The 27,859-nt window shown below is 41.5% G+C and overlaps 2 protein-coding genes across 10 annotated transcripts in view; both read right to left on the reverse strand.

The window, feature by feature from the left end:
* Nucleotides 1-12,041, reverse strand: part of SCUBE2 (signal peptide, CUB domain and EGF like domain containing 2) — a 42,715-nt gene extending 30,674 nt beyond the window's left edge. Inside the window, exons 1-6 of one of the 3 annotated variants that reach the window (XM_030482201.1) lie at nucleotides 11,924-12,041; nucleotides 9,640-9,762; nucleotides 8,535-8,660; nucleotides 5,204-5,338; nucleotides 536-661; nucleotides 11-127 (exon numbers count right to left, since the gene is read on the reverse strand). In XM_030482201.1, coding sequence (XP_030338061.1) covers nucleotides 11-127; nucleotides 536-661; nucleotides 5,204-5,338; nucleotides 8,535-8,660; nucleotides 9,640-9,762; nucleotides 11,924-12,026 — 730 coding nt within the window. In that variant the 5' untranslated portion in view covers nucleotides 12,027-12,041. Of the gene's footprint in view, nucleotides 1-10; nucleotides 128-535; nucleotides 662-5,203; nucleotides 5,339-5,990; nucleotides 6,018-8,534; nucleotides 8,661-9,639; nucleotides 10,211-11,923 lie in introns of those variants that run through there. The other 2 variants (XM_030482200.1, XM_030482199.1) reach the window with 2 other exon arrangements.
* Nucleotides 12,042-16,713: 4,672 nt separating this feature from the next.
* Nucleotides 16,714-27,859, reverse strand: part of DENND5A (DENN domain containing 5A) — a 73,222-nt gene continuing 62,076 nt past the window's right edge. For all 7 annotated transcript variants that reach the window (XM_032919874.1, XM_030482196.2, XM_030482193.2 and 4 more), the window contains 7 exons: nucleotides 26,988-27,133; nucleotides 26,310-26,428; nucleotides 24,951-25,132; nucleotides 23,968-24,050; nucleotides 22,714-22,837; nucleotides 21,522-21,690; nucleotides 16,714-20,781 (listed from right to left, as the gene is read on the reverse strand). In XM_032919874.1, the coding sequence (XP_032775765.1) occupies nucleotides 20,598-20,781; nucleotides 21,522-21,690; nucleotides 22,714-22,837; nucleotides 23,968-24,050; nucleotides 24,951-25,132; nucleotides 26,310-26,428; nucleotides 26,988-27,133 (1,007 nt within the window). In that variant the 3' untranslated portion in view covers nucleotides 16,714-20,597. The remainder of the gene's footprint in view (nucleotides 20,782-21,521; nucleotides 21,691-22,713; nucleotides 22,838-23,967; nucleotides 24,051-24,950; nucleotides 25,133-26,309; nucleotides 26,429-26,987; nucleotides 27,134-27,859) is intronic.

The following is a 27,859-nucleotide window of genomic DNA, read 5'->3' on the forward strand; positions in this document are numbered from 1 at the left end:
GTATACTGACCCAAGCAGGTTTTCCCGTCTACATGCATGATGTACTTGGGATGACATCCACAAATAGGCCCATTATCAGCATCATCACATGTATGTTGACAGCCACCATTTCCATGATTACATGTTACTAGGAAGAAAATATATGTTACATCTCACAAGTACTTCCAGCATCCTTGAAAGACAATGTGCAATTTTTGTCTCCATTTGACCATCCAATACACCTCTAACATGCCGCCTTCCTGAAGACCTCTGTGAGACTTAAACACTGCAGAGCTCTCTTGTGGACCCAAACTTCCTGTCATTATGAATGATGGTGCAACTCCCAAACTACAACCAATAGACTGTAGCAACCAATAGATTGGTGTAATAGTGTCCAGTAAAGCCACTGATTCTAGTTTAATTCAAATGCACACAATTTAGGCATGTCATCCCAGTTTAGCTATAACATGCCAACTCCCGTATCACTGCAAACAGAACACTATTCATTCTTTTTTTTTTCCCTGAAAACCATAAGCATATGCAGAATGTTGCATACAAATGCAGCTCCTCTGGTTCTTGGACAGTTCAAATCCTGGTCGGCATTCACAGGCAACTCCTCCTTTGGGTGTTTCTCTGCAGATGTGGGCACAGCCATGATCTTTATTCATGCAGCTCATACCTTCTGCAAAACAGGACAAGTGCAAGAGCATCAGCATTCTCATCATCTCTGTGTGCAGGCAACAGTAAGTAAAGTCAGTCCAATACACACCCAGGCAACAGCCTGCTACATCTGAGAAGACTCTACAGAGTTAGGACAAGAAGTATAAGCTTACAAGACAGGAAAGGCAGGAAGTCCAATCCTGCAAAGTAAATGGCTCCAAGGTTTCTCCATCTGTGGTCTCTTCTGTGCCCATATTCTTTGACTGTGAAGCCAAAAAGCAACATCCCTAGATTTGTACAGCATCTGCATTCTCATCCAATGCTCTCACTCTATACCAGTGCTTATAAAACCTCATTTCTTTTATAAAAACTGCAAGGTGGCTGATACCTGCAAAATCAAAGCCTAAAGTGAAGCTCTTATTTCTCTGCTTAAAAGAGCAGCCACCAGACACAGGAATGCCTAGGCTAACAGTCACAAAAGTAATTCCTATTTCAACTACTGGCCTATGAAGCAGATTCCCAAAGTCATAACCTACCTCAGCAGTGACCAAGTAGAGACCAGGCAGACATGCAGATTGCACATATGCTGTACGCTGATTCTCTTTTATGATTACCATTTTGTTTTCCATTTTTTTCCGATTTCAATAAATATCTCCCCAAATAACCCCCTCTGGGGATTATCACAGTATTCTGCATTTCTACCTTCCCAGCTGGACAGAATTTAGTGCCAGAGCTTGTTTTAACCAAATGAAAAAGCAATGTTACATCAGTGACTTCCTTCCTTTTGGTGCACTTCCTAAAAACAATCTGCCATTTTGGTCTCTGACAGTTACAACCTGTTAATGCACCAGCACTCAATGACTGCCAGAGTGTCTGGTCTGGTCTTTGCAAACAGTTGAAGTCAATTAGATAGGAAGGAATTGCTGCTAAAATTATTGTAAAAACTTCTTTTATTTTGCATTGGCAAGATGGTGACGCAATTTGTACTGAATGAGAATGCTCCCCTCAGTTATACAGGAAACACAGCATTGTCATCAAATTTTCTGCCTTGGGCTCTTATAAGACATATTACACCAAAATCTCTTCCTCCTTGCTGAGAACATTTCGTGTGAGAAGGCCGAGTAAAGCACACTTTGGCTGCAAGGGCTTATCCCACATTACCACAGCGATCGTCTCCTGAGTTGAGCATATGCGCAACTAGAGAGAGAATGAGAAGGGTGACCATGCTGCTAAAAAGGGATTGTTTGAACAATTCCACACCCTAGATATTTTTTAAACTTACACAAGCCCTTTTCACAGCCTTATTACTAAGTGAAACAAAAACACTGTATTGGCAAGCAGAGGTCAGCTCATCACCACTATTCCACTACACTTCAGTTAGATCCTTGCTCTACATAGGACTAGTTTTGCCATCTGAAGCACAAGCTACAGTACCCTTTCTCTATTAAGACAGCTTTAAGCAACAAAATAATGGATATTGCAGATCCTAGGTTATTTTGCTCTAACGGCTTTTTGATTCCTTTCCCACAGAGAAGACTCTGTAAAAGTCTAACAAGACAATGACCCTTCAAATGCTGCAGCACACAGTCACAATTCAAAGAGCTCACATGAAAGCTGTGACCCATTATTGTGCTGTCAGCCAAGGAACGAGACAATCTATGAGGCCACAAATTAGCTTCATTAACTCTAGCGTTTCTGTGACATTTCTGTTCTTAAGCATGCAGTATGATTTGGTCTGTTAGCTCACAGGCGTTAGAAAGCATTAACAGAATTAGCAGCCTGGTTTCTGTTAATAAAGTTATTCTTTTGTCTCTATTGAGCTACCAAAGGGGAAACTGCTCAAGCAGGTACTTTGGTAAAGTTCACTGACATCAGACAAGTGGTTTAAATGCTCAGTTTGAGATTCTCCATTCTAAGTGAGCAGAATTCTATCAGGTCTCCAGAGAAAGCTAAAACTGCACTTCACAAACCAGGGCACATTTTAATAACAACATACCCATTGTGTAACAAGGTACATGACCAAACCCACCAAAATTTAGCTGACCCAAAAGACAGCATTTCATAGAAGACACATAGTAAATCTAGTCTTTTTTTCATGCTTTCTACACCCTTGTGTTAGGGCAACTTTTTCCAAAAAAGTTTGCTGGTTGTCTGACTGTTCTCCACAGTCAGGAGGACCCTAAGAGCAGTAGCTGAGATGGTCTCCTGTGTACGAGCTTTCAGTCCACACAGTGATTTCAAATGTGACTTTCATCATGCACATCTAATTCACTGCCATTGATTCAGCCCAACAGTAGATAACTATGACTGTGAAATACCACAAGGAAGAGTAGCAAGATTTGTTGATCTATAGCAAAAGCAACCACAAGATGTATTACATATTTACTTGTGAAAAACTCTGTTTTCCTTCAAATTTTTGTATTCTCTAATAAGGAGCAAGTTAAAACCAGAAATAAGCTACATGTGCATAGCTGCCCTGCCAGCTACTGTAACAGCCTCCCAGAGCAAATCCATTCTTCCACACATAGGTGAAGAAGAGCTCATTCAGAGTAGGCAGTCAGGAAAAAAACAGGATTGCGCACAACTTCCCAAGGTACTCTGAGTTCCTGTGGTTTAAGGAGGGGGCTAGGCAGAACCATTCAGCCCTCTCAGAACAGCCTTGTGCTGCAGACCAACGCAGTCATATCAGATGAAAAACCAACTTTAATTATCAGACTCTCTTCTAACAGCTATCTGACCTTGAGTCCCATTGCACAGCAGGTGACAGGGAACTCAGACAATAATTGCAGATAAACTTGGAAAGGCAGATGACTCTTAGTTACTCTGATCATACACCAGAAGGAATACGGCAGCTCCAAGCCTCTCTACTTCTCCTATCTTAAGTCCAGTTCACTCTTTTTCTGTGTATGTAAAGTACTGCAGACCACCAGAAAGGTCTCTCAAGCACTAATGTATGCACTCTCTTAACTGGGCTGGGAGACAGGGAAGGAAATACTACCTCATATTACAAATAAGAAGCAAAACTGAATACATGGTCTAAACAGTAGGTGCCAAACGCAGTTTCAATCAATGTTGAGAGGTCTCAAAAGAGAACTAACAAAGTATATACACTGAGAGAATGCATACACAATGCACAGAATAGAAGACCTAGCAACAAGCAGAAAAGTAGAGAACAAAGTGAGGGGAAAGATGAAGCAATGAGATTTGGCTTACAACAGACCTGCCCACCCAAGGAAAAAAAATGTGGGGAATCCCATGGATTCTTCACAGTAATGGCAGGGAGGCAGGAGGGAAACAGTCACAGCATAACCTGAAAAATTCCAAAGATACAATTTAGGGAACAACTCTTAATGACAGGAAATGCTGCTGCTGTTAGTTCTGGAGAGTAGAAGGTACTCAGGTAACAGCAAGTAAGAATAAAGAATTGAAAGTTTTTCCTCTCTTGGTATTGGACAAGACAAGAAGTTGAGGCAACTGATTTTCATCCTTAGATTCATGATCCATTCACACATACACATATCACTGTTAGCAAAACAACATGAAGGGAGACGTCTTGCCCCACTACTGCAGCCTTCCTGCTTGTCCTCACTCCTGGCTCAGCTCCCGCTGTGGCAAGCTGAGCAATGGCCTGAGAAATCACCATGCATCAGCAGACCCCTGTGATACCAAGCCCAATAGAGGGAAGCTGAGAATACAAATTCTTAATTCAAACAAAAGATCAATTCAGCTACATCAGACGACAGCCACCTCAGTGCAGTCATCAGTGATGGCCACATATGTCTATAAATGTTGATCTCTTCACTATGGGGATTTTTACAGTGAGGTTTGTTTATTCATACTCAGATTCCTCTTACAGTCATGCCAACGATAAGCCACAGATTAAAGAAAACTTTGCAGTTTAAAATACTTCTTGGTAAGAGATTCACTGTACAGTTCAATGGACAACTCCGTGATCTGAGCAACCACTTTAAAGTATTCCCCTAGGGCATCCAAAATAATTTTGTTCAATCTGATGTCTAATTAGATATCCAAGGCTCTCTGATCTCTCAAAGGTTGCTTCATAAAGGTTTCATTCAAAACAAAGAATGTGATTTGAATACCTTTGGGGCTGACAAACAATAAATCCCTTAGCTGAAATCTAAACACTGTACAGGGAACCTAAAAGGTACCTGAAGGTAATGCAGGTATTGCCCTGTAACTAAAGGCAATGGAAGTGGTCAGAACTCACTGTCCTTCTATTTGTCACCATTCCCTGGATCAGGACACACCTTAGCTGCACAACAGAGCATAAAGTACACTGGAAATAGAGCAGTACAGCCTTTAACAAAGCACAGCACTGCAGACATACAGGTAGGATCAAAGGGGCATAAGGGATGTAAAGAGTCTTCAAAGTCGCTTAGAAGATTCTGACATACTCTTCCTTTTAAAAGGAGTTGAGACTTCAAGACCCTTCAGAGCTTTGAAAAAACCCAACCTAAAAATATTTTTGAAGATGCTTTAGAGATTTGGCAGTTAGCTTCTGTCCAAAACTCCTGCTTGGTGCCTGGAGGGAAGCAGCCAGTACCTTCTGAGCGGTGGATGCACGTGTGCTGGTTATCACTTAGAAAGAACCCTTCCTTACAGCGACATTCATAGCTCCCCACAGTGTTGACACAAACATGCTGGCAACCACCATTGTTGTACACGCATTCATCTGTATCTGAAAAAAAGAGAGAGAGAGAGAGAGAGATCGGCTTTGTACTAACACCAATACACTCATATTGGCAGCAGCCACTCAATGTGCAGTACAGACAGACATCGACTCAACATGTAACCACCCAGGCAGTTTACACACCCCAGGCTAGCCTGTTGGTGTTCTGCTGTCACCCTCGAGAAAGCGTATTTTTGCTGGTGCTCTTTCCCTGCTCACGGTTTGCCCAGTCAATCACAAGACTTCCAAGAAATGCTGGCCAAATAACCAGAGCTACTGGTTACAACAAAGTAGCCTCAGTGGAGTCAGAAGCAGGGCTCCATACCACCTCTGTGAACACACTCTGCCTCTCAGTGCAGATGGTTAGTACTACCAGTCAGCAGTTAGCACATTTACCTCCAGGCTGAGCATCCATATGTGGTTCTGTCTTGTTAAGTGGGATGCATCCAAACACATCCAAGCTATAAAAGGTGTTTTTACAGAAAGCTCCCCATTCTGAAGCAAAGGTTGAACAAGAAAAATACAAACCTCAGAATAAATTGTTTGAAACCTACTCTCGCTCCTTATTTTCACTCTAGCTAGAATTCACACATCACATCTGTTCTAATGCTCAGTTTGATTTATTATCCTCCTCCCTCAGCTCTAGATCATTGCTACTTACCATCAAGGCTGCTGCTGTGTTGCCTGACTGCAGTCAAGGACAAGAGCAGAAGTTTTAGTTTTAATGTTGATTTTGCAACATGCAGAGCTTCAGCAATACCAGAGAATATAGAAGGAGGGCTCTGCTTTCAAGATAACCAAGAGAAACAAAGAGTAGAAAAACTTTAGCTAAGCCTCTGAACAACAGGATGTTCATCTCAAATTCTAATTCTTTGGAATCTTACCCCTTAATAAGTGCAGGGTTTTGTAACCACTACGAGCAATGAATTTTCCTACCCTAATTATCAGAAATGCCAATTTGAAAATGAAGTAAAAATGCTCAGTCCCTTAAAAAAAAGAAGACCTTGCTGAGGCCAAGCACTGGTCTCATTTGCAATTTCATATGGAACACCATATTTGCTCCCAGTTCTGTTCATTGTTCCTGTGCTAATAGTACAATGTTTTTAATTTAACATTGTAGCATTTCTGGCATAAAACAGCTGTCTTAAAAAGGAGAAAGAGAAAGGCTTTTAGTAAGAAGTGTAACATAGTATTACAACAGATTTAATTTCTACTAAAGGCAATGAGTAAGCCAATTGGATGCAAAAGAATGTGACCTGCTGTAGCAAAAAGAGCGGCTGACATATCTCCATCACAAAGAAGCTGAGTATTTTGGAGTTCTACAGTGATGTGAATGTGCAAACAATCATGAATAAACAGCCACCATGGGTCTTTAGTACTACAGATTTGAACTCCACCAGATGTTTCTGTCTTGCAGACGTTGGAAAGCTTTCAAAAAAAATCATCTCTTTCCAACAAGTAATTGTCTATTTGGCTTAAACCCAGGCACACAGCCGAGATCTTCAAAAATAAGGGTGAGAGGAGGGCAATCCCAGCTCAAACAAAGTAAATAAACAGATTAAGAGAAGATGTGATCCAATCTGCTGCATACCAAAACATTTATTTAAAGTTTACATCACATCTCAAAATTAGCAGGTCAGTGGTAAGAATTTCATTGTATATAAATGACATTTTATTTTATTCTTACAAGTCTACCATATAATACTGAGCAGCTCCCCAGTAACAAAGCAGGTGGTAGATTTTGGTCAAAGGTATGTCTAGGTCTCGCTGGTCACAAACAAGTCAGCTGAAGTATGCTCTAGAGAGGCTACTGGATACAAAGAGAACACACCCTTCGGTGGCACTGTAAGAGGCAAGGTGTTCATTCATTCAGCCCTTCATGGTAACCTCAAGTGAACTCCACCATGTGTTTACACAAATGCACTCGAGAAAAACAAGATGGCCTTCCTATTATTTTAAAGTATCAGCAGATATTTTGCTTCCCTCTCTACTTTCTTCAGTGAAATACTTGGAACTTAGTAACTTCATCCTCTCCTCCACTTACGCTGTAACAAAGTTAATCCATGAGCATGCAACAGGTTCCCGGCAGGTAAAACGCAACACAATCCCAGTGGAGCCTCCAGAGCTTTTCTGATTTTGTTCCAGCATAAGATACAGCATAGGGATGGTCTGATCTCCCACCTGATATGCCATACACTAGTGGGAAACACCCCAGCCAGGCTGTGAGAGCAAGTTTCTCCCTGACTGACATGGGCATGGGAGCCTGTCCGGGCACATCCACAGTCAGTGCGGCAGAAAAGAAAAACGGAGGCATCTCTGAAAAAGTAAATGGGAGAGGTACCACAGCACAGGGCAGAGCCACACAGGATACCCAGTGTGTGTCCTGGAAGCAGGATAGCTTCATCACCATAAGGCTCTGTCCCAAGGACATAACACCGACTGCACAGCACATGGCCAACGGGCTGGTAACTCGTGCATTTCTGTACACTGCTGCACTATGTGATAAAGGACAAAAATCACACAGGCTTGTTACCATTTTTAAAGAATTTTCACCTGCTGGCACACAAAAGGAAGGAAACTATCAACGTCTTTGTGAGAGAACATGTGCATGCAGGGTCAAGTGAGCACTGCCAGGATTGAACATGTTTCCAGAGGTACTTTGCTTCATATTAACCACCTAGGGAAACTCCAAGCATTTGGCTGAGTTCCTCTGTACTTCAATGGCCTCTATCATATACAGCTACTGCACACTCCCAGTTGTCCTTTCCTTACAGTTTGCATGTGAGTATGTACTCAGACACAGCAAGAAAGAGAAACACACACGTTAAAGATGTAGGAGAAAGAAGATTTCTAAGCCCAGAAACACACCTGAGAACTGCTCCTAAACTACCTTTGGAACAGAAAAGACAATGATAGCACATGTTCTTTTACATACACTCATTTGGCGTAATAATAGATAGCGCTTCACATACTTTAATCCAAAGCACTTAACAGAAATGTAGCACAATTATCCTCCTCATTTACAGAGAAGGAAAGAGCCACACTGGGATGGTACATTGGTACCTGGAATTCCTTAGTCCCACTTGTGACATTCTTCTCTAGCTGAGCCGATTCAGCCCAACAGATCACCACGCATTTCCCATGGATGCAGTTAAAGGGTTATGTTAGCATCCCCACTCACAATGGTCATGAACACACTTCTTACCCAGGCAGTTGTGGCCATCATGAGCCAACATAAAGCCATCGTAACAAGTACAGCGGTAATTTCCTGGAATGTTGAAACACTCGTGGACACAGCCTCCATTAAAGTCGTTATCACATTCATCAATGTCTAAGGAATAAAGCAAAAGTTAATCATAGAATCATAGATAGTAAGGGTTGGAAGGGACCTTAAGATCATCTAGTTCCAACCCCCCTGCCATGGGCAGGGACACCTCACACTAAACCATGTGGCCCAAGGCTCTGTCCAACCTGGCCTTGAACACCGCCAGGGATGGAGCACCCACAACCTCCCTCGCCAACCCATTCCAGTGCTTCACCACCCTCACTGTAAAGAATTTCTTCCTTATATCTAATCTAAACTTACTCTGTTTAAGTTTGAAGCCATTACCCCTTGTCCTACCACTACAGTCCCTAAGGAAGAGTCCCTCTCCAGCATCCTTATAGGCCCCCTTCAGATACTGGAAGGCTGCTATGAGGTCTCCACACAGCCTTCTCCAGGCTGAACAGCCCCAACTCTCTCAGCCTGTTTTCATACAGGAGGTGCTCCAGCCCCCTGATCATCCTCGTGGCCCTCCTCTGGACTCACTCCAACAGCTCCATGTCCTTTTTATGTTAAGGACACCAGAACTGTATGCAGTACTCCAAGTGAGGTCTCATGAGAGCAGAGTAGAGGGGCAGGATCACTTGCTTGAGTGTTATAGACAGAGATACAACTGTGTAAATGTGAGCAGCAACTGCTGTCCGAAGTCGTCATTGTCTTGTAAATAGACTATATTTAACACATTACTTGCCAAATGTTTCTAAAAAGTGACAAAACACCCTGAGATTCCCATCTACCTTTACCTTATAGTTTTTAAGGCTGCTGGTTAAACAAGGAACTAATTATTAGACCAAGTGATATTACTAGGTGAAAAACCATGGAATTTGTTAGCCTTTGATTTTGTAAACAAGTAGTAAATCAGGTGAAGAAACACTGACTATTTTGATTTCAAATCATCTTCCATATTCCAAGCCATTATTTTTAATGGCTCTATCTTAGCAATATCTCATGCTGGCACAGGCAGAGCACAGTGCTTGGCTCTCTTTACCTTCACATTTCTTCCCCTCGCCAGTGTAACCCACTTTGCACATGCACTTGTACAGTTTAGGGGTGTTTTGACAAATAGCATCTGGGTGGCAGTCATCAAGCCCCAGGGCACACTCATCCACATCTGTGGGAAGACAACAGATTCAGAAGAGATGTCAGAAGGTGGAGCATGGACCACGGCTCCTGCACACATCACTAATGAGGTGACATAAGGCTGAGCACCTGCTTGCGGTGCACCCGTGTATATTATATGTGAGTCACGACAGAAATATGCAGAGACCATACCTGAACTTTAATTTGTATAAAGTTCTACTTGCATACAGATGTGTTAGTATACAATTCAGATAAGCTTGTTTTAAGCTTTTGTACCCACCTATAAATACACCCAAAATAATGTATTATGGACTAGATCCTCCATGAGATTTAGCTGACAGTTTTACAGAGATTCATTAGAGGCTGTTAATCTTTCTGGTTAACAAAAAAGAGCTATTGAAGGAGTTCTTGATCGCATCCATGACATCGGGAGTTTACAGAAATGTACTTTCAAAGTCACCGCCAATCACCAATATATTAAAAGACTGACTTACCATTAAACAGATGTGTAACTTATAAATAATGCCAATTTTTTAAATACAAGAATAGTATCTGGTGAGCAGCATTGCCAAATCACCTGGCCAGCCATCACAAAGCACAGCATACTGAAGCAAAATATCCAGGTGGAAACTTCAGAGCAAGGGAAATGAGAAGAAAGGGAAATGCCAACAGGAAGAAGTCCTGGAGACGGAGAAGCGTAGACAGAAGAAGAGGAAGGAAAGTTACAGGCAGCAGAAGACATCAGCAGAAGTTTTTCATACAGCAGGAGAGAATTCAAACACAGTAACAGGAAGATTTCCAGCAACCGGCTAAAAGGAAGAATTGCAGAGGCAGCAGCACCCCACATTGGTACAAACTCCTAGAACAAGAGGACTAATTGCAGGAGGTGACTATACTTAAACAGTCAACTTTTTATAGTGGGGATCACCTTCTGAAGGGGAATTTCAACCAGCACCTCTCCCATTAACAATTATAGCATTCATCTCCTCCCTCCCAGTCACAAAAATATGCCTGTAGGTACTGCAGCAGCTGCCAACTGCAGAAAGTATTCACTTGGTTTTAACTTCTAATGGCGTTTGGCAGCTGGAAACAAGGCAAAGAGCCAGTGCTTGAACAGCAGTGCTCTCCTGGCTCTCAGGTGCACATAGAACTGATAGCAGTGATGGAGTCCGCTGATACCACCACCAGAAAGCAAGGGGAATGTGGGAAACGGCTGGAGAGAGCGGCAGAATCTGTGGAAAACTCAAGCCATTAAAAAATACGGGAGGCAGTGAACTGAGAGAGCCAGTCATGCAAGGAGGGGTGCAGGGAATAGCTGAGAGGCCTCCCTCTGGAGAGATTCAGGTAGATGGGGCAGGAGGAAAGAATGGGTAGGGAAGGGAAGACAGCAGGCAGAAAGAAGCATTAGCCACACGTGCTGGCTGCTTGCCCCTGCCTGGTAAGCTCTCCCCTTCCCAGCCCCAGCAAGGGGAGCCCAGAAAACACACACCAGGGGGTGGCTTCCTTCAAAGCCAGGACACAGAGACATCAACTAGACCTCACGCCAGCGGCAAGCGGCCGTTTTGCTAGTTTATTTTTACACTAATTCTCATCAGTGCATATAGAAACATAGGAAAGAGGGCTGGGGAAAAAAAAATCGGTAGGCACAGGGAAGGAGATTTCCTCTTGCAGTGACAGTAGCCTGAGCTGGAGAGAGACCCTGGAGGAGGGAGACTGTGAGCAAACATCGCAGCCTTAAACTTGGCAGTAAGGGCGGTCGCGAGGAGGCAGCAGGAAGAATTACCGGCTTTATTCCTCGGCGGCCAAAGGCAGAGCGAGCCCTGGTATCCGCACAGTACACCTCCCCGCTCCTCCGGCAAGGGCGACGCGCTAACCGCCTGCCGTGCCCCGCGGGGCCGCCCTGCTCCCGGGAACCAGCGCGAGAAAGTCACCGGCAGTGCCCGCAGGGCCCTGCCAGCAGCGACCTCCCTCTCCGGTAACGGTCCGCGCTCGCCCCGCCAACGGCCGCACCTCACGCGGTAACGGCCACCGCTCGCCTGCGGCTCCCCTTCCCTTCGCCAGCGGCGTTCCCCTCCCGCCCGCCCGGCCCGGCTCCCTGAGGGGACGGGGGACAGCCGCCCGCCGGCAGCGCCAGGTGCCCCGCGGGGAGCCGCTGTCCAGGGCTGAGGGCGGGCCGGCGGCGCGGCACTCACCGGGCAGGGGCAGGGCAGCCGGGGCGCCCGGCGCGGGCAGCAGCAGGAGCAGCAGCGGCAGCGCCCGCGCCCCCGCCGCGCTGCGGCGGCCGCCGGACCCCATCGATGGCGCTGCGGCGGCGGCTGCGCTGCGGCTGCGGCTGCTGCTGCTGCTGCCGCCGGGCGGGAGGAGGCGGCGGCGGAGGGAGGTGTCTGACAGCGGGCGCGGGGCGGCGGGGCGCAGCGGCGAGGACTGGGCGGGCCTCCCCGCCCGCCCCATCCCACATGAAAACCCTCCACCGACCGCAGCAGCGCACCCACCCTCGGCACCGGCGTTCAAACACCTGCACAGCACCCCAAACACAGATGTCCCGAGGAGCCGGCGCTTCCCGAAGGTACATGAAATACCTCACACGCTGACTGTGAGCGCCAGCGGCAAGTGTATTTGAGCCGGGACTCCCCTTCCTGTAGCGGCCCGGAAGACAGTCTCTTTCTAGTAGAGACAAGCCCATGCAAAGATACCCTGTGCCGGCACCCCGACATAATCCATATATACATATATATATACACACACACATATATGTGCACACACTGCGCACTTCAGCCTTGCTTGCTTTTCTTCAGACACACAGTATTACAATCTTTACCGAGTGATTACCCCCCACTGCAGCACATGCAGTCCCCGTCTGATACCATACCAGAACGCACATCACACCGACAGCCCCAGCCTCAGCCCACCTCCTTTCCCAGCCAGGGATTTCTCACAGCTGCCCTTCCTATGGCAGGTAAAAGCAGCCTATCCATTACTGACTGAAATTATAATTTCCTAGATGTTTGTTTGACCTTTCAGGGTGCAAGCCAAAGCAGGCAGTACTCTTTTCCACCTCTCCCTCCCATCCCCATTTCGCTGTCTTTTCTCTTTTGTTTCATTCTGTGAGAAATACCAAGCTATTTCTAGTTGTAAGGGCAGTTTATACACATTAGTAAATCTTCAGAATGAAACTTTCCCTCAGACTGTCTTTGTTTCCTTAATGGCAGCTATAAATTACCACTTTCCTTTCTCACTGGAGCATCAGGCTTCATTGCTTTTGAAATGTTCAAAGTTATTCTCTTTAAAAATCCAATGAGAAACAGCCTATTCTATCTCCTGGACGGTTTCAGTCTTAGTCAAACTCATCTATAAACGCAGAAAGCTGCTCATTAACACTCCAAGGATTCTCCAGCCACACACCATACCTCCAGCCTCCCCCAGCCGTCCCTTACCAACAGAAAGTAATGAATGAACGAAGACTTTCTCAATAGTTTCCGTGGTATCATGAATAAACAATCATACCTACAATGTGAATTCGCACATCCACACACCTCTCACACAAGAATATCAGCCACGGTGTCTCTGCAAATATCTTCCAGATGCACAGAGGGGCCATCTCCCATTGAGGCGCGTGACTACAAGCTACCTTACAGAAAAGCTGCTGGTATTTCAGGCACTTTCCAGTCTAGGTTCCTCAATGAACTAACAGACTAATACTAATTCAATTAAAATTCATCACAAGACTTGACAAAAACCATAAATCTATGTGTATGAAGAGTGTAGCAGAAAAAAACCATGAAGAGACACTGCAGAGCCATATACCCAAACAACTGAAGATTTCTGAGACACCATAAAAGCAAAGCATCTTTCTTACTTCTGTAAACTAAAATATAAAGTGACACATAAATATTTGGGAATGCCTGAGTTAGATCAAAAGATCTTAACACAGCTTGGAAAACAAACAGAACAATATAAAACTTATCTTAGTTAATGAAACCATCTTATACATAAATCTCAAAGTGCTTTGGGAAGGATCCTAGCTATTATTTCACATATAACACTCATTTGTTTATGATGAAGAATTGCCATTACAATATCTCTGTAAAGTCACAGACAGAAGCTCAGACCAAACCCAGATGTCTTTCTGTAGCCTTCTCAACTATTTCTATTCAACTACAGAGTCACAGTGACAGATGACTGCACCGGGTACTAAGATCTTTACTGGGAGAGAGAAGCTAGAAGAATTCATAAGACTCAACTTCAGCAATAAGCATGATGAAGGAAAAACAAACATCCTGGGCCAGTTCAACAGGAAGAGACCCCAGATAGCACTGTTTGGTTTTGTTTGGGTTTTTTTCCAGCAACTAAAAATAAAATGAAATCACAATGTTTTAGGGATGAAATTAGTTACTGTCAAATATCTGCAAGAAGTGTATGCAAGCAGGATTTTCATACATTATGCATACTGATCCTAAAACCAATAGCAAAATTTTTGCTCATCTAGATACTACACAGCACTTGAGTCTTGAATTGAATTTTATCAGTTGTGTGGACCAGAGACTCATTCAGTTACGTGTCACAGATGCTTTGCAGGGAGCAAGGTTTGGCTGGTTCATGTTTGGAGAAAAGCATCACATCAGAAAACTTGCCTGCTTTTTCCAATTGTACCAGCATGTGTGTGCTGCCCTATAGTCTTGCAAAACCTAGAACTTCTTTCCACTAACACAGTTGGATCTCTTTGGACTGCCAGGAGCAAAACACTGCTACGAACGCTGCTGCTCCAAAGTAACACTTCCACACAGATTAAGACCCCCAGTTCTCCCCAGCCCTCCACTTTAAGTATCACTTGAAGTTGCCTCTCACTGAGAGATCAAGACTAAGCTGCTACAGAGCAGCTGGGTGTAAAAACTGCTCCAGAAATTCTGCACCTGAGTTGAATACTTTTGTCTGAAAATTTGGGATAAAAACTGCTTTATGCTTTATAACACTTGTTAAATTTTATTATTTAATGATAAGCAAACATTATTTGAAGACATCTAGATTGCCATTTCATTTGTACTTTAACATAGGGAGGAACAGTGTATTATATTGACCCAAAATTTAACACAACTGAGCGAGCATAAGTGCTTGTGACAGAAGCTGAAAACAATTGTAGGTGAGGAGGGAAGGTGCCAGAACAAAAAAGGGAAAGGGGCAAACAGACAAGTTAGGAAATACTTTCAGAGCTGTAGTTTCAAGTCTTACCTCTGTAGGCATACTGGGCTTTGAACAATTGTTTTCTTTTGAAATGAATCACTCAAACTTTTGCATTTACTTTTCCTCTGTATCCAAGGGTTTTCCAAGCTACCAAACAGGTTATTGAGTTCTGTGTAAAATAACACATTTTCGGTGTTCAGCATTCAGTTTTGCAATGTAACGGTAGCTTTCCTTGGGAGCAGGACCTGCACATGGCTTAAATCTCAGAGAGCTAACCTGGGGTTCTTCTAGTCACAAGGAGTCTAAAAGACCTTCTCATGTAATTTATACTCCTTGTGTAAGTATTTTTATGCCACTGATAGAAAAACTTCCCTGAAACAAACATCAGATCCACCAGTGATATTTTAAACATTGTAAGATCTGCATCGTAAAATGCCATTGTCACTGAAATGAAGAACAGTTCCTGTTTACTGCAGGACCAAATACAGTTTGTTCTATTAATGAATCTTGAAGTTAATAGGGAAAAAGGAGAATTTTTGCTATGTGAAGTAACTTTCAGACAAAGATCTGCTTGGTGCAGCTCTTTGACATTGGTATTTCTTTGTCAGAACTTTCCAAGTCATCACTACAACAATGATAACATTTCTAGACACGTGTTTGGACCAGTTAGTCAACTATCATTGCTTAATGCTCAAACTCTCCAGCAGATGTTAATAAACACCACTTTCTATAAAACCACCTCAGACTGACATTTGGATGTGCTGTGAACTCAGCAGTTGCATAACACACTTCGCTCACCAACACCCCTGTCCTTTTTGTTCCTTCCCCTTGCAGGAAACCTGAAAGATTCAAGGCCACCTGTGATGAAGTGAATGTGTTTCTGAAGCTGTGCTTACCCAACAGCTCCACCCAGGGCGTTCCCCATGTCCATCTCGGTAGCACCCTGCAGAGGAATTAGAAGCAGCAGGTCTAATAAGCCTAGAGAATTGAGATGGTCTCAGTTTCCAAGAGGCAAGTTTGGCATCTTGCACAAGTGCAGCATACCTGGCAGCAGGGACCAACTGCAGTCCCCCAAACCTGTCCAAGGCTCAGGCCACCAGCACCACCTCATCAGAGTATGGGGCAGGCTGTGTTCACCTTCTCAGCGTCTCCCCCAGTGAGCCCACAGGATGACACCATCAGTCAGTGGTGCAGAATCACCACCAGCTCAGGAAGGTTGAGGTGGTTCCCCCAGGAAAGATCTTAACACCTTTTATTTTTATTTCATAAAAAGTCTCCACCACAGACCAGGGTGTGCGTGTGGAGAAACACAAAGAGATACCTTCAAATAATGATGAAACTCCTTCCTTTCTGCGTTTTCCCTAATGGTATAAAACATCCAGTGACGATCTCGCACAATTTGACACAGAGTGAACAGCAGCACATATGCGTGTGTGTACTCAGAGACACTTTCCAAGAACTGCAATTGTCTCTCTGCCTTCCTGTTTTCCCCACTCCCTGATTACTGAGTAGGCATCTCTTCCACTGGTAGCAGTCTGACTGACAGCAATTGCTTGTGAGAAGGCTACACTGGTGCTGGGTGTAAGGCAGGCATTTAGTTGAACAGACTAGATTCAAAACCATACAAAAAACATTTCCTGAAATTAGACACTAGAACATCATACATACCTTCAGTCATGCAAAGAAGAAAAGATGATTAGCCAAATTATAATAAAAGGCTTTTGAAAATAGCACATTGCTATTTTTCATGTTAGAAGACAAATTTTATTGCAATTCAGCAAATGAGCTACACCTGTAAAACTACTTCATATATCCAATTCACATTTAATGTCCAATGGATTGAAATGTCACAGGAAAAATGAAAGAGGAAAACAGTACCTGGTTTTGTCATCATAATGTAAACTTCAACACCCACCCTTAAAAAAAAACTAGTCGGTCATTTCCCCACGTATAAAATATATAGTTTATAAGGTATTGATGCTTCATCTTGGTCTAATAGCCAATCTCTAAGTATAAAATAAAGAACTACAAAGATGTGAAGTACATGTACAATATCTTCAAGTATTTTCAAGTATCCTATAGCATCTTGCACTACAGAGAAAAATCATTTGACAATATACAGAAATGTTAACTCTGAATAGTTTCACTGCAGAAATCTGAACATATTCATTAATTCAAAACACAAAAAATATGGATCATCCAGCTAGTAGGTCCCATTCAAATAATTTGAAAACCACACTTCATAATGGAAAAAGTTGTGGAATAGTCTTCAGTTCATTAATATGTTTTCAGCTACAGAATGTCAGATATTTAAGTCTATGGCAGGTAAAGGCTTCTTTTTGTATAAACTTATTGTAATAATTATTCATTACATTTAAACCAAGTCTTCATTAATTTGCATTTTCTTTTTGTATAAAGTATTATCATATCAACTTTGGCAGCATTAATCAAAGAAGCATAAATAATCAATAGCCTATAGCCCATTTTCTTCTCCTCAAATCAGGTATCAACCTGTGGATAATTTAGCTCTACATATTTACTGCATTATGAACTACCTTTTTTTTATCATTATATTTCTCTCTACAGAATGAGTGCTGTTAAAAAAAAATATATATATATTTTCCCATTAACTATTACAAAAAAAAACCCCAAACAACAAAACAGCATAACCACATTAACCTGCACCTACCAGACCTGCCCCCTTCTTTTAGAAAAGTAAACAGGGGAAAAAAAGTTACAATTGCTTTATTCTATAGCTCATTTCTGAACAAAAAAGGCAAGGTAAGTTTTAAAAAGGGAGATGGATTTTACAAAGCTCTAGTTAAAGAGTAAACATGCTGGCTATACCATTTGTTCTTAACAGTCATCCATGGAAGGACGAAATGCTGGATCCTAACATTATTCTGTGGGACTGATGCTAGCTACATCAATGAAAGTGGTAGGTCAGTTTGTGGTAAACACTGAAGAGTGGTAGGGATTATGGCTACTACTACAGACTGAACTGTTCTTAGATATGCCAGCAAATCTCCTCTCAGAACCCTAGCACGGGCTACCATGCAGCTATATTTAATATCTCAGTCTTCCCTGGTGGTCCCTGCATCCAACAAAACCAACATTTTTCCTGCTGCATTTCAGAGCTTTTTACTGGTCCTTCAGTGGTGAAAATCCTCACAGACTTGGAAGTCCACAGCAAAAAGTGCTTTGAATTCTAACAGGATTAAGTACAGACCTCCTGTGAGAGAAGGAGGAAGGGTCTATCACAAAGCGGTCTTTTCTGTGAAAATAAAGTAACTGAGGAGCTAGGAAGATGACCTCTGAGTCATCCTTTTGCATCTAGCTAGCACACAAGGTGCTGTCACTGATGGACAGCTTCATCCTCATGTGCTAGCCAAAGAACCCACTTGGGAACCAGCAAACCCCAGACTGTGTCGATCCCAGGTATTGCTAACTGTCATAATGAAGCCAAGGAGAACCACACCAAAGCAAGCCATTAAACCAATGGTATTACACCACACTAGGTGAACATGTGCAAAGAAAAAAACAAAACAAAACAAAACAAAACCAACACCTTAATTCAGGAATTCAGGGTTAACTGCCTTGTGCAAGATAAAATTAATCCATACTTAATACTATGGTAGATTTGGTTTTAACAGGATCAACTAATCTGTTAAGGTCAAAATTAATCCAATCCTCCTTTCTTACTTAGACGTATTCCCTGTGAAATACACAGGCCTAGTAAAGTTGTTTTAAATATAGCTGGAAGCACTGTAATTTTTAATACATGAACAAGCAATTTGGAGCAAGCATATAAAGATTATCCCAACATATTAAGTTGAATACATGAAATTCTTAGAATAAAGGACATCTGTTTTATTTTTGCCCTTCCAAAGCTGGAAAATCCCCAAAACCCCAAACCCGCACACAAAATACTTCTGTGAAATGCTGCTGCAAGCTCCAGACTGTGGAAGAATTCACACCCACCCGGCACAAGGAGTGACTTGGACATTGCCTTTGTATCTTCCTAGTGCTACTGTGAAATCAAAAAAGAATCTTGCTCTGATAAGTAGTGACAAAGGAACTTCTCAGTTTAATAATGAAATAAATAAGACAAAAGTAAAAATAGTCAAAAATTTAATACATGTGCTATACTTATAAATTATGGAAATAAAACTATCACAAGATGTGACTAAGATGTAGGTAAAGAAAAGGTGCTACAACATTGTATGAGCTAAAAACTTGGATTCTGCTTCTCTAAACAGAGACAATACTGAGATAAGTTTATACAGTGGAGACCTCTTAAATACATAGCCCTGAATTTCTGTACAGTAATTTGCGATGCTGATAAATCAGCCTGTTCTTAAGTCACATATTCATTTCAAAGAGATTTTTATCAGAGGATCCAAATGAACAGAGATGCCTTTAGGCATTTGCTGAGTTCCAGATCTCCAATAAATTAAGCTTTCAGAATGTTTGCGTTTTATTGTAGAAGTGGACTAAAGCTTTCTCTGCTAAAAACAAAAGCATCCCAAATGAAGCAGACTGTGACAACAGGACCCAAGACATATTCATTGAAAAGGAAAAGAAAAAAAACCTTACCACTCACTGTCTTTTCAGAAAAAATTAAGAAACCATTATATGTGTTAGTAAGGTATACCATTATTATTTCATGGGGGAATAAACATGTTTATTTAGTCATCTGGCATTTGGGGAACTTACGTCCCTCTTTATTAGCAGTTAAGAGAATTACCAGCAGCAACCATATACCAAGCTTCAAAAGGCTGGTTCAAGTGGAAACATTTTTGCATATGAACAATTATTCCAGGTTTTTCATTTAAGTGGGCTGCACTGTAGATTCGGAATTGCAACATAATACAGCCAGTTGTATCATAGAAGTTGTTTGGGTTTTTTAAAGACAAACTTACAAAACACAATGATAGGTTGAATAAATAAAAAACATCAGTTAAAAAACACGCTTAATTTCATCTGTGCAATTACGTACCAATATGAAAAATATTACTTTGATCTTTGCACCTTTCATGGTTCAGTCTCCTGGATTTCACTAAAAATAATACTGACAACAAAAATAAAGGAAAAAAAATGATCTGTTGACAAATCAGTGCTTTGAAGCTATTAAAAAAAGCACACATCAGATTTGTAGTTCCCTTGCAGCAGAACATGACCCAATACGTTAAAAATCAAACATTGGTAATAATGTTAATATATAAAATATTAGTTTAAAAACTATAGAATGACCTTCTCAGCAGAAATGGAGTGTATACATTGGGGTCTATGACATACAGCATATCTGAATGCAAGTTCACAGAATGCTGAAAGGCTCACTGCACATTTTCTATGGCAAGGAAATACTGCAGCTTTAAAATAAGCTGCACAATACTCATCTCTATCTCTTTCACATGAAAGTGTGTAAAAAGCAAATCAGCAAATAAACTCTAAAATAGATTTATACCAAAATCCTCTTTTTTACATTGAGTTTACAGCTTCTATCCATTTGCCTGTACTATTTTTGGAGTTTCCTTCAAGAAAAGTCAAAGTTGCATTTTAGGGCCATGAACAAGTTCACGATACAATGTACTGGCAAGACAGAACTTTTGCATACTAACGAGATTCACTCCTTGTTGCTTTTTTGTTTGTTTGTTTTTAAAGATAGTTTTTCCTGGGGGAAAGAGGTCAAATATCAATTCCTTTGACAAGAGATGCCTCCAGCGTAATGTTGAACTCCTGCAAGGTCTGCAGCACTCGAATCAAAGAATTCACAAGAGTATGATCCTTTATCAGTGCTATGTCTTCATACATCTGTGCTGTAATCGGGCAGTCTGCAAGGAGGGCGATCCAGTGATGCAAAAGGTGGTCTCTGACAAAGTGGCAATTTGCAATTTGGAAACAAAAATAAAGCCAAGTTAATTTCTTGTTTTCACTGAAGTAATTTTTATTCTTTGCCTTCTAAACAGACCTACTATTTTCTCCGCATATTTTTGTAAGACAGGGAAGGGGAAACACTGCCTGTGGAACTAGTTTAAATAGGAAGCATCTGTGACAGACACGTTTCTAGACTTTCCATCCCCCACATCAAAAGATGCTTCCCAGGAGGCCTGGAAGTCCCAGGCAGGCCCAAAGTCACTAGCCCGCTCCATTGCCTTTGTATGAAAAGGTTTCTAGATGGTCCCAGCTTCCCTCCTACCCACTACAGTGAGTAGTAGGTGGAAGGTAGGGAATTCACTCAGCCATTAACAGGAGAGGCCTCACTGATGGATGGTTTTCTGTGTCTATCTTCTGACTTTGCTAGCTGCAAATGAAAGGGAGGGGAGGCTATTCACACCAGCCTACTACCTTCCTCTCTTGATTCAGCTGCTCAGCTCTTTGGGATACTCAGTTTTGTATGTCAGATTACCCACACTTCACATGCCCAACAACACAGTCAGGACATGGTTCACTTCATTCTTCTATAGTTACACCAAAGAACTGTATAAGTAATAGCCAACCGCACAACCCAGCAGTTGTGTGGCTTTATCTTACTAATATGCAACATCCTTTCAATTTTAGTAAAGTACCAATAATAAAAACAACAACAATAATACAGAAGTATTTTTATACCTGGCTCCAAGACACACCAGCATCTGAAACTTGCCATCCTTCCCAATGTTTCTAGGGGTGTTGTTGATAGCAGTCATAAAGCGACAGAAATTCCTGGCCCTTGTCTGCCAGTTCTCTTCTGGAACCATCTCATTCTGCTCAAGGGTCTCATAGTATGTTTGTGCTTTTTCTTAAAAGAATGTTGGGAGATAATGAGGTTTTATGAGTGTATATAGCAGACCTAAAATAACTGAAATATGATTCTGCTGTGCTTGGAATAAAATAATTAGGCACTATGACCTTGAAATTCGGATGATTAAATTTAATACCACCTCACTTCCCCTGTAAGCATGCTTATAAATCCATAAGGCTATCTGATAGCTCGTATTGGACCATTGGCAAATCAGCATGAATGTCTGTATCATGGAGAGCACAGCTGGAGTTGAAAGGCCTAGATTCAAAGCTCATCCATGAGTTTCCTGAATGATTATGTTTAGCCACTGTTTCTTTCCATTTGATTCAGTTCTGTGTTTCCCACATGTAAAACTGAGATTCCACTTCCTTCCCTCTGAACAGTGCTAAAGAGGTTCTCCTATCTACTGAGTTTTGAGATGCTACAGTAAAATGATGATATAAGGAGAAGGGTGATGTCAAAGTACCTACTCAAAACAAAGAAACACTATTAAAAAAATTCCCTTCCTAAAAGGCATTTGTATACGCAGTTGATTTATTGATTCATTCAGCTCTATGTCAAAGGATCTAGACTTTGTGTGAAAAACCTATGTCTATAACCCTTTATTACAACATCCAGTAAGTACCAATAGCACTAGATGCACCTGTTGTGCTTTATAAGGCAACTCAACCTCTTAGAAGTTGATTTATTGCTTCCACTATGCTCAGTTAATAACAAGGTTACCATATGTCCATTCACCAACCTATTTAAAGAATTCTTCCTCACCAACTTTGTTTTACGCTACTACTACTAGAAGGATAAAGCGTAGTTACTGTATTAAGTACAGCATGAACTTTGGCAGATGGATGCTCTTTCTCTCAACAGTACAAGAAGGTAAGAGCTCTTATGGCAATTCAGCTGCAGAGATGCATCTAAGTATGCTGTTTTCACCAGTTGAGACACAGTGAAAATAACAAGGAACACGGATGGATATATTTTAAAGACAGAAACAGGCTCTAGTATGTCTTTTCTCCCACTTACCTAAAAAGTCCCAAATAAAGACATTTTTGAAGAGTCTTGGTGATTTAAATCCATGTTGAAACACTTGCTCAAGAGCTGAAACAAGGCCACTTTCTCCACACAGCAACAGTGTCAGACTGCCTCTCTGCCAAGCACACACATGAAGCACACGCTTATTGTCTCAGTTTGGAAGTCTGGGACATAAAAGTGTCTCATGCATCTATTACTGAAGCCAGTTTTTAAATAAACAGATGCCCAAAGTTACAGTCTACTGTCAAACAGTGGCCCCAAACAGAATGGCCCAGTTCTCACAAGTCCTGAGCAGTCTCAGGGTCTCATCATCATCATCAAATGAAGCCATGAAAAGGCCAAGATAAAGATCAGATTTTGAGCAGGTTTTACCTACAATAATGACCACTGCACAGAAAATTAAGAAACTATTTTCCTCTTCAGTAATAAAGATCACAGGTCTAATGCAGCAGGTGCCTCAGACTGTTTGCTTATCAACAAAAACAACATTTAATGCAATTTTTAAACCTCAGGGAAAAAAAAAAAAAAATCCTTAGAACATGATGGTAAATTGTATTTTGCAAACCCAGTGCCTGATCACTTTAGATTATTGTGCAAATATGATCATCAACCACAATTACACTGTATGTGAATTTGCCATGCTATACTGAACTGCAAGAGGATAGTTGCAGAAGGAATGGAAGGATCTATTTGTAATAAAATTAATGACTTTCAAGAGATATCCATACAGGAGCCAGCACTGCTCTGACCACTCTGGCTCAGAAGGGCTGGATTGTGATGGTTTGACAGAGGCGTGTTGCTCAAGTTTGTTTCAGGAAATAACTGCTGTTTCTGTTAAGATGATTACATGTATAATGTAGAAGTATACCTGAGCCTTTGAGAGCACTTCTGTTTCACTTGCAGGGCAGGGTGTGTGGGGGGGCGCAGGTGTTTGGGATTGCATGTTGTTTGTTCATTTGTTTGTTTTAAAGTGGCCCGTGGGTTTTCATCTTTTCAGTAGGAAAGATAATGCAAAACAGGCATAAAAAACCCTACTTAGTACCCAATGTACATGTAAAATCTCAGTTCATCTAGAACAAACTAAACAGGAGACCACACTGTTGACAGTGGTATGGGTAGACTTGGCAGAATTAACTAATAACACTATTTCCAATACCAGAATGTTAACATTTAAATAAACAGAATGTTACAGTTACTAGTAAGAGTTAAGACAGGAGCGCCACTACACAAACAACTCCTCCTTACCTCCTTCTCTGGCTTGTGGAAATGCTTAACAATACCATTCACAGCTTCACCAATAGCTTCTTGTATCTGACCAGTATTTAACTCTGCAAAATACAAAAATAGATCCAGTCACTCTGTAACAGCTTTAGAAATTGGACCTCTTCACAAGGAGTGAGGCATACAACAACAACAAAAAAAAGGAGGAACATAAACCAGCATATTATAACCATGCTGTTAGTGAAAAGGTGCTGGACTATGGGTAATAGAAATCCACTTCTTCTTTTATTTACTGTGGAGGAGATAGAAACTGAGATGGTTTGGGTTTACATCAAAGTTAACACTGTGGTGTTTCAACACAACAACAGGTTTCAATGCAACAACAGGTGGAAAGGGTTTTTACATATTATATGAATCTTCAGACCAGGGTCCAAAGCTAAGAAAAGGAGCTGTGCTTTGATTAGGACCACAAAATTTGGACATCCTAGAAATAATTCCTGTGACAGCTTCACTGTAAACCCAACCATGCTTAGGAGAAAAGTAACCACCCGTTCCTGATTTATCAGGAACAAGACAACTCGGAACAACAATCTCAATAGAAAACTGAAGCCCATTAATAGAAACCACTAGCAAGCTTTTTTGTCCATGAAGGATAGATAGAGCCAGGACAGCAGATTTCTACTTTCCTCCATAGCATTCATTCCACAGATGAAAGACAAGAATACAAAAAAAACCCACTAGGGCTATAAGCACTGAACCAGGAGTCCAGAGATACCTCCCTTCCATCCTTGGAGACTTTCAGAACTTGACTAGATAGAACAGCTTGCTCAGGATTGTAATTCAGAGGTTAGCTGGACTTTAAGCAGGGGCTTGGGCTAAGCTAGTTTCGCAGGTTCTCTCCAAGATACAGTTCTAAAATACAAGCAAACCTACAGTTCTGTGTGCAAGCATCTCTCCTCAGGTAGTGATGCAGACCAGTACAAGACAAGACAACCCCCACCACTCACTTGGCTTATTGTTTGGCGATATAGTGACCAATCTTCTGATCATGCTTGGTGACTGCTGCAAAGGAGGGGTTCGGCACTGCCGCTCATCAGCCTCAGTGTGGGAAGTCAGCAACTCTCCTACCAGGATCCTCTCTAAGCTGCCATCATCCATTCCTTTTCCAAGCCATCTTCCACAGGGAAACCTAAAAACATAGAGGAGGTATGTGGATCAAGTCCTTCTTCCCAGATTCAATCCCATGCCTAAAACTTTCAACTGCAGTTGCATAAACCCCAAATTCTGCTAGTATAGTTATTAAAAATACACCATTCATCTAGCAACAAAGACTTGGATTTGGCTTTTGCCAGCAGAGGCATCAAAAATAAACCAGTTTTTCAGTTTTGAGCTTGTGATAAATGTTGCACTAAATTATTTGCAAAGCAAGGAGTAGCAGATTTTGTCTTGTCCTACATGTAGTATATAATTTGAGGGCTGCAGAGGAAAAAGAGGTAGAAGGGAAGACCCACTACACACTATAAGTGGGTGGTGAAATACTCCTATGCTTTCATCGACTACAGAGCAGGCCAGCCACAAAACAAGAAAACCCTAAACATACACTGAAATGCCAAAACACCTATACATCTATTGAAACTGGGATATTAAATCAGACACAGAAAGCACACATGCTCACTTGCTTATCATCGCTTTCTACAAATCAATGTTGATGTCAGTTTAATCACCTTAATCGGAATACTGAAAAGCATCCAAAAATAGAATCTTGCCTCTTCATTTAATTACAAACAAACCGGCATGGAAAACTGAGTGGACTTACCCACCAGTTTGTCATGAACATGAGCCTGACAGTTTCTCTGACAAAGGACAGAGCATCAAACTATGCTGTACCTAATTTAATTCTTACTGTAAATTTCATTCCTTTACTTTCACTATGCAAACACAGGTTTCCAACACTTGTATGCCCCTGTGTTCCAGAATGTGTCCAAAGGTTTCTCTGTAACACCTAGAGCACTCAGCCTTAATATAAAATACCACCCATATTTGATAAGCAGCAAGCTCTAACTTGCTATTTCTTCCTTGGGTTCAAGGGAGATTATTTTTAAGATGTGCAACAGTCGACTCAGCTTCTCCACCAATGTTTCAAGGCTAGACATGAGCATCTGCAAACTGAAAACTCTGTTTAATTTTGTAAGAATCACAACTTGTTTAATGCCAGGAGCCAAATGATCTTTCTATGCCTTCAGGTAGTGGCAACTGTAGACAGAGAGTCCCAGGAGATAAAACCTTTCTAATCAAACAAGCGCTACTGTGCCAGCTCCCCGCAGAAATTCTACTTACCCAACATGAAATGTCAGGATGATACTTACTTGTAAGTATGCCCTGTTATTTCATTTCTGACCATAACATATTCCACTAGCCACTTCGCATACAGCCCTGAATTATCATGTCCTATTTGCACTGTGGTCAGTTTTCCCAGGTTCTGGCACTGCAAATTAAACAAAGAATTTGTCATTGCAAACTGAAATAGAGCAGCACATTGGAGATGTAAACTCCATGCTCAGATAGGGAGTCAGAAATGTGGTTACTCTTTTCTGACTGCATGATTGATTCTGGACTTTTTAGGTATAGGTTGCCTTATTTGGTTTGGTTTGCTTTTCTTTGTTAAATAGTATTCTGATCAGCAGAAACAACACAGTTAAACTAGATTTTTCAATTTAATTTTACCCAATGCATGCACACACACAAAAATCAGTACAAAATAACTTCGTTTCCAACAGAAGAGGATATGATACCTCCCACCATAACAGCACAAAGCTGTAATACAAAGACAGTCTTTATATTTGCACTAAGGATTTGTCATTCATTTTGTTCTGCATGTTATTAAATGTAAATTAAATTTGCTATGTACAGGCACAAAAAGTGTTTGTGACTAACCACATAGACTAATGTTAAGAAATGTATGGCAAGATGGTACAGCAAAGAGGGAATTTAAAACTGAACAAACAAAACATCCAAAGTATTTTTTTGTTTCAAGCAATACAAACCTCAAAAGTCATTTCTAATATATTCCTGGGAATCTGCAGGACTCCTGTCTCACCCAGTTCTCCCGAGATACAGATCCAAGGATTGGCTGTAAACATTGAGCCACCAAGTTTCTTGCTAGGAACAATCAATATATGGTATGGTATCACTGCAAACACAAGAAGAAATTACACTTCAAAAATGAAGGATAGTTATGTAACCTCTTTAATGAAGGGGGGGGGGGAAGGTAAGTCAAAATGATAGTGCAGTACCACAAAATGTTAAAACATCAGAGCTGCTATTTAATCATGCTAACACTTGCACACTAAGCACTGACTGACAATCAGGAAGTGTACAAATAGCGGTCATTAGGAAGCAGAGCTAACAGCAAAACATGTCAAGTGGAAAAAGAAATATGGATGGCATAATGCCTTCATGTGAGTGAAGTAATTTTTCATTTACCAGCCTCAAAACATGTCATGAAGATGGTTACTCATCCCCAGCTTAGAGACAAGAAAGTAAAGACAGAATATTCATGTACCTAAGGACTACACTGCAGCTCAGCTTGCAACTCAATACTCAACTCCTAACTGCCTGCTTTTGTTTGTGCATGTACACACACTACACAGCTAACACCAATCCCCATTCAATTACTAACCAAAGCCTTTGTTTGCAGGGCTTTCTTGCACCAGCATTCACTATTGTGGCTGAACAAATTCAGTGCAAATAGTTTATAATGCTGAAAGTTTCTCTGTACCATATTGCTCTTAATTATGCTATCTGTAAGACTTCTTGATTCTAAATAGAACAAACAACTTTTTCCCCTCTGACTGGCACCAGACATGCTCAAACATTTCTTGGTCCCCTGGTTTACCAGTGACTAATTCAACATTGT

Source organism: Strigops habroptila, chromosome 4, assembly GCF_004027225.2.
Source record: "Strigops habroptila isolate Jane chromosome 4, bStrHab1.2.pri, whole genome shotgun sequence".
NCBI classification, from domain to species: Eukaryota; Metazoa; Chordata; class Aves; order Psittaciformes; family Psittacidae; genus Strigops; species Strigops habroptila.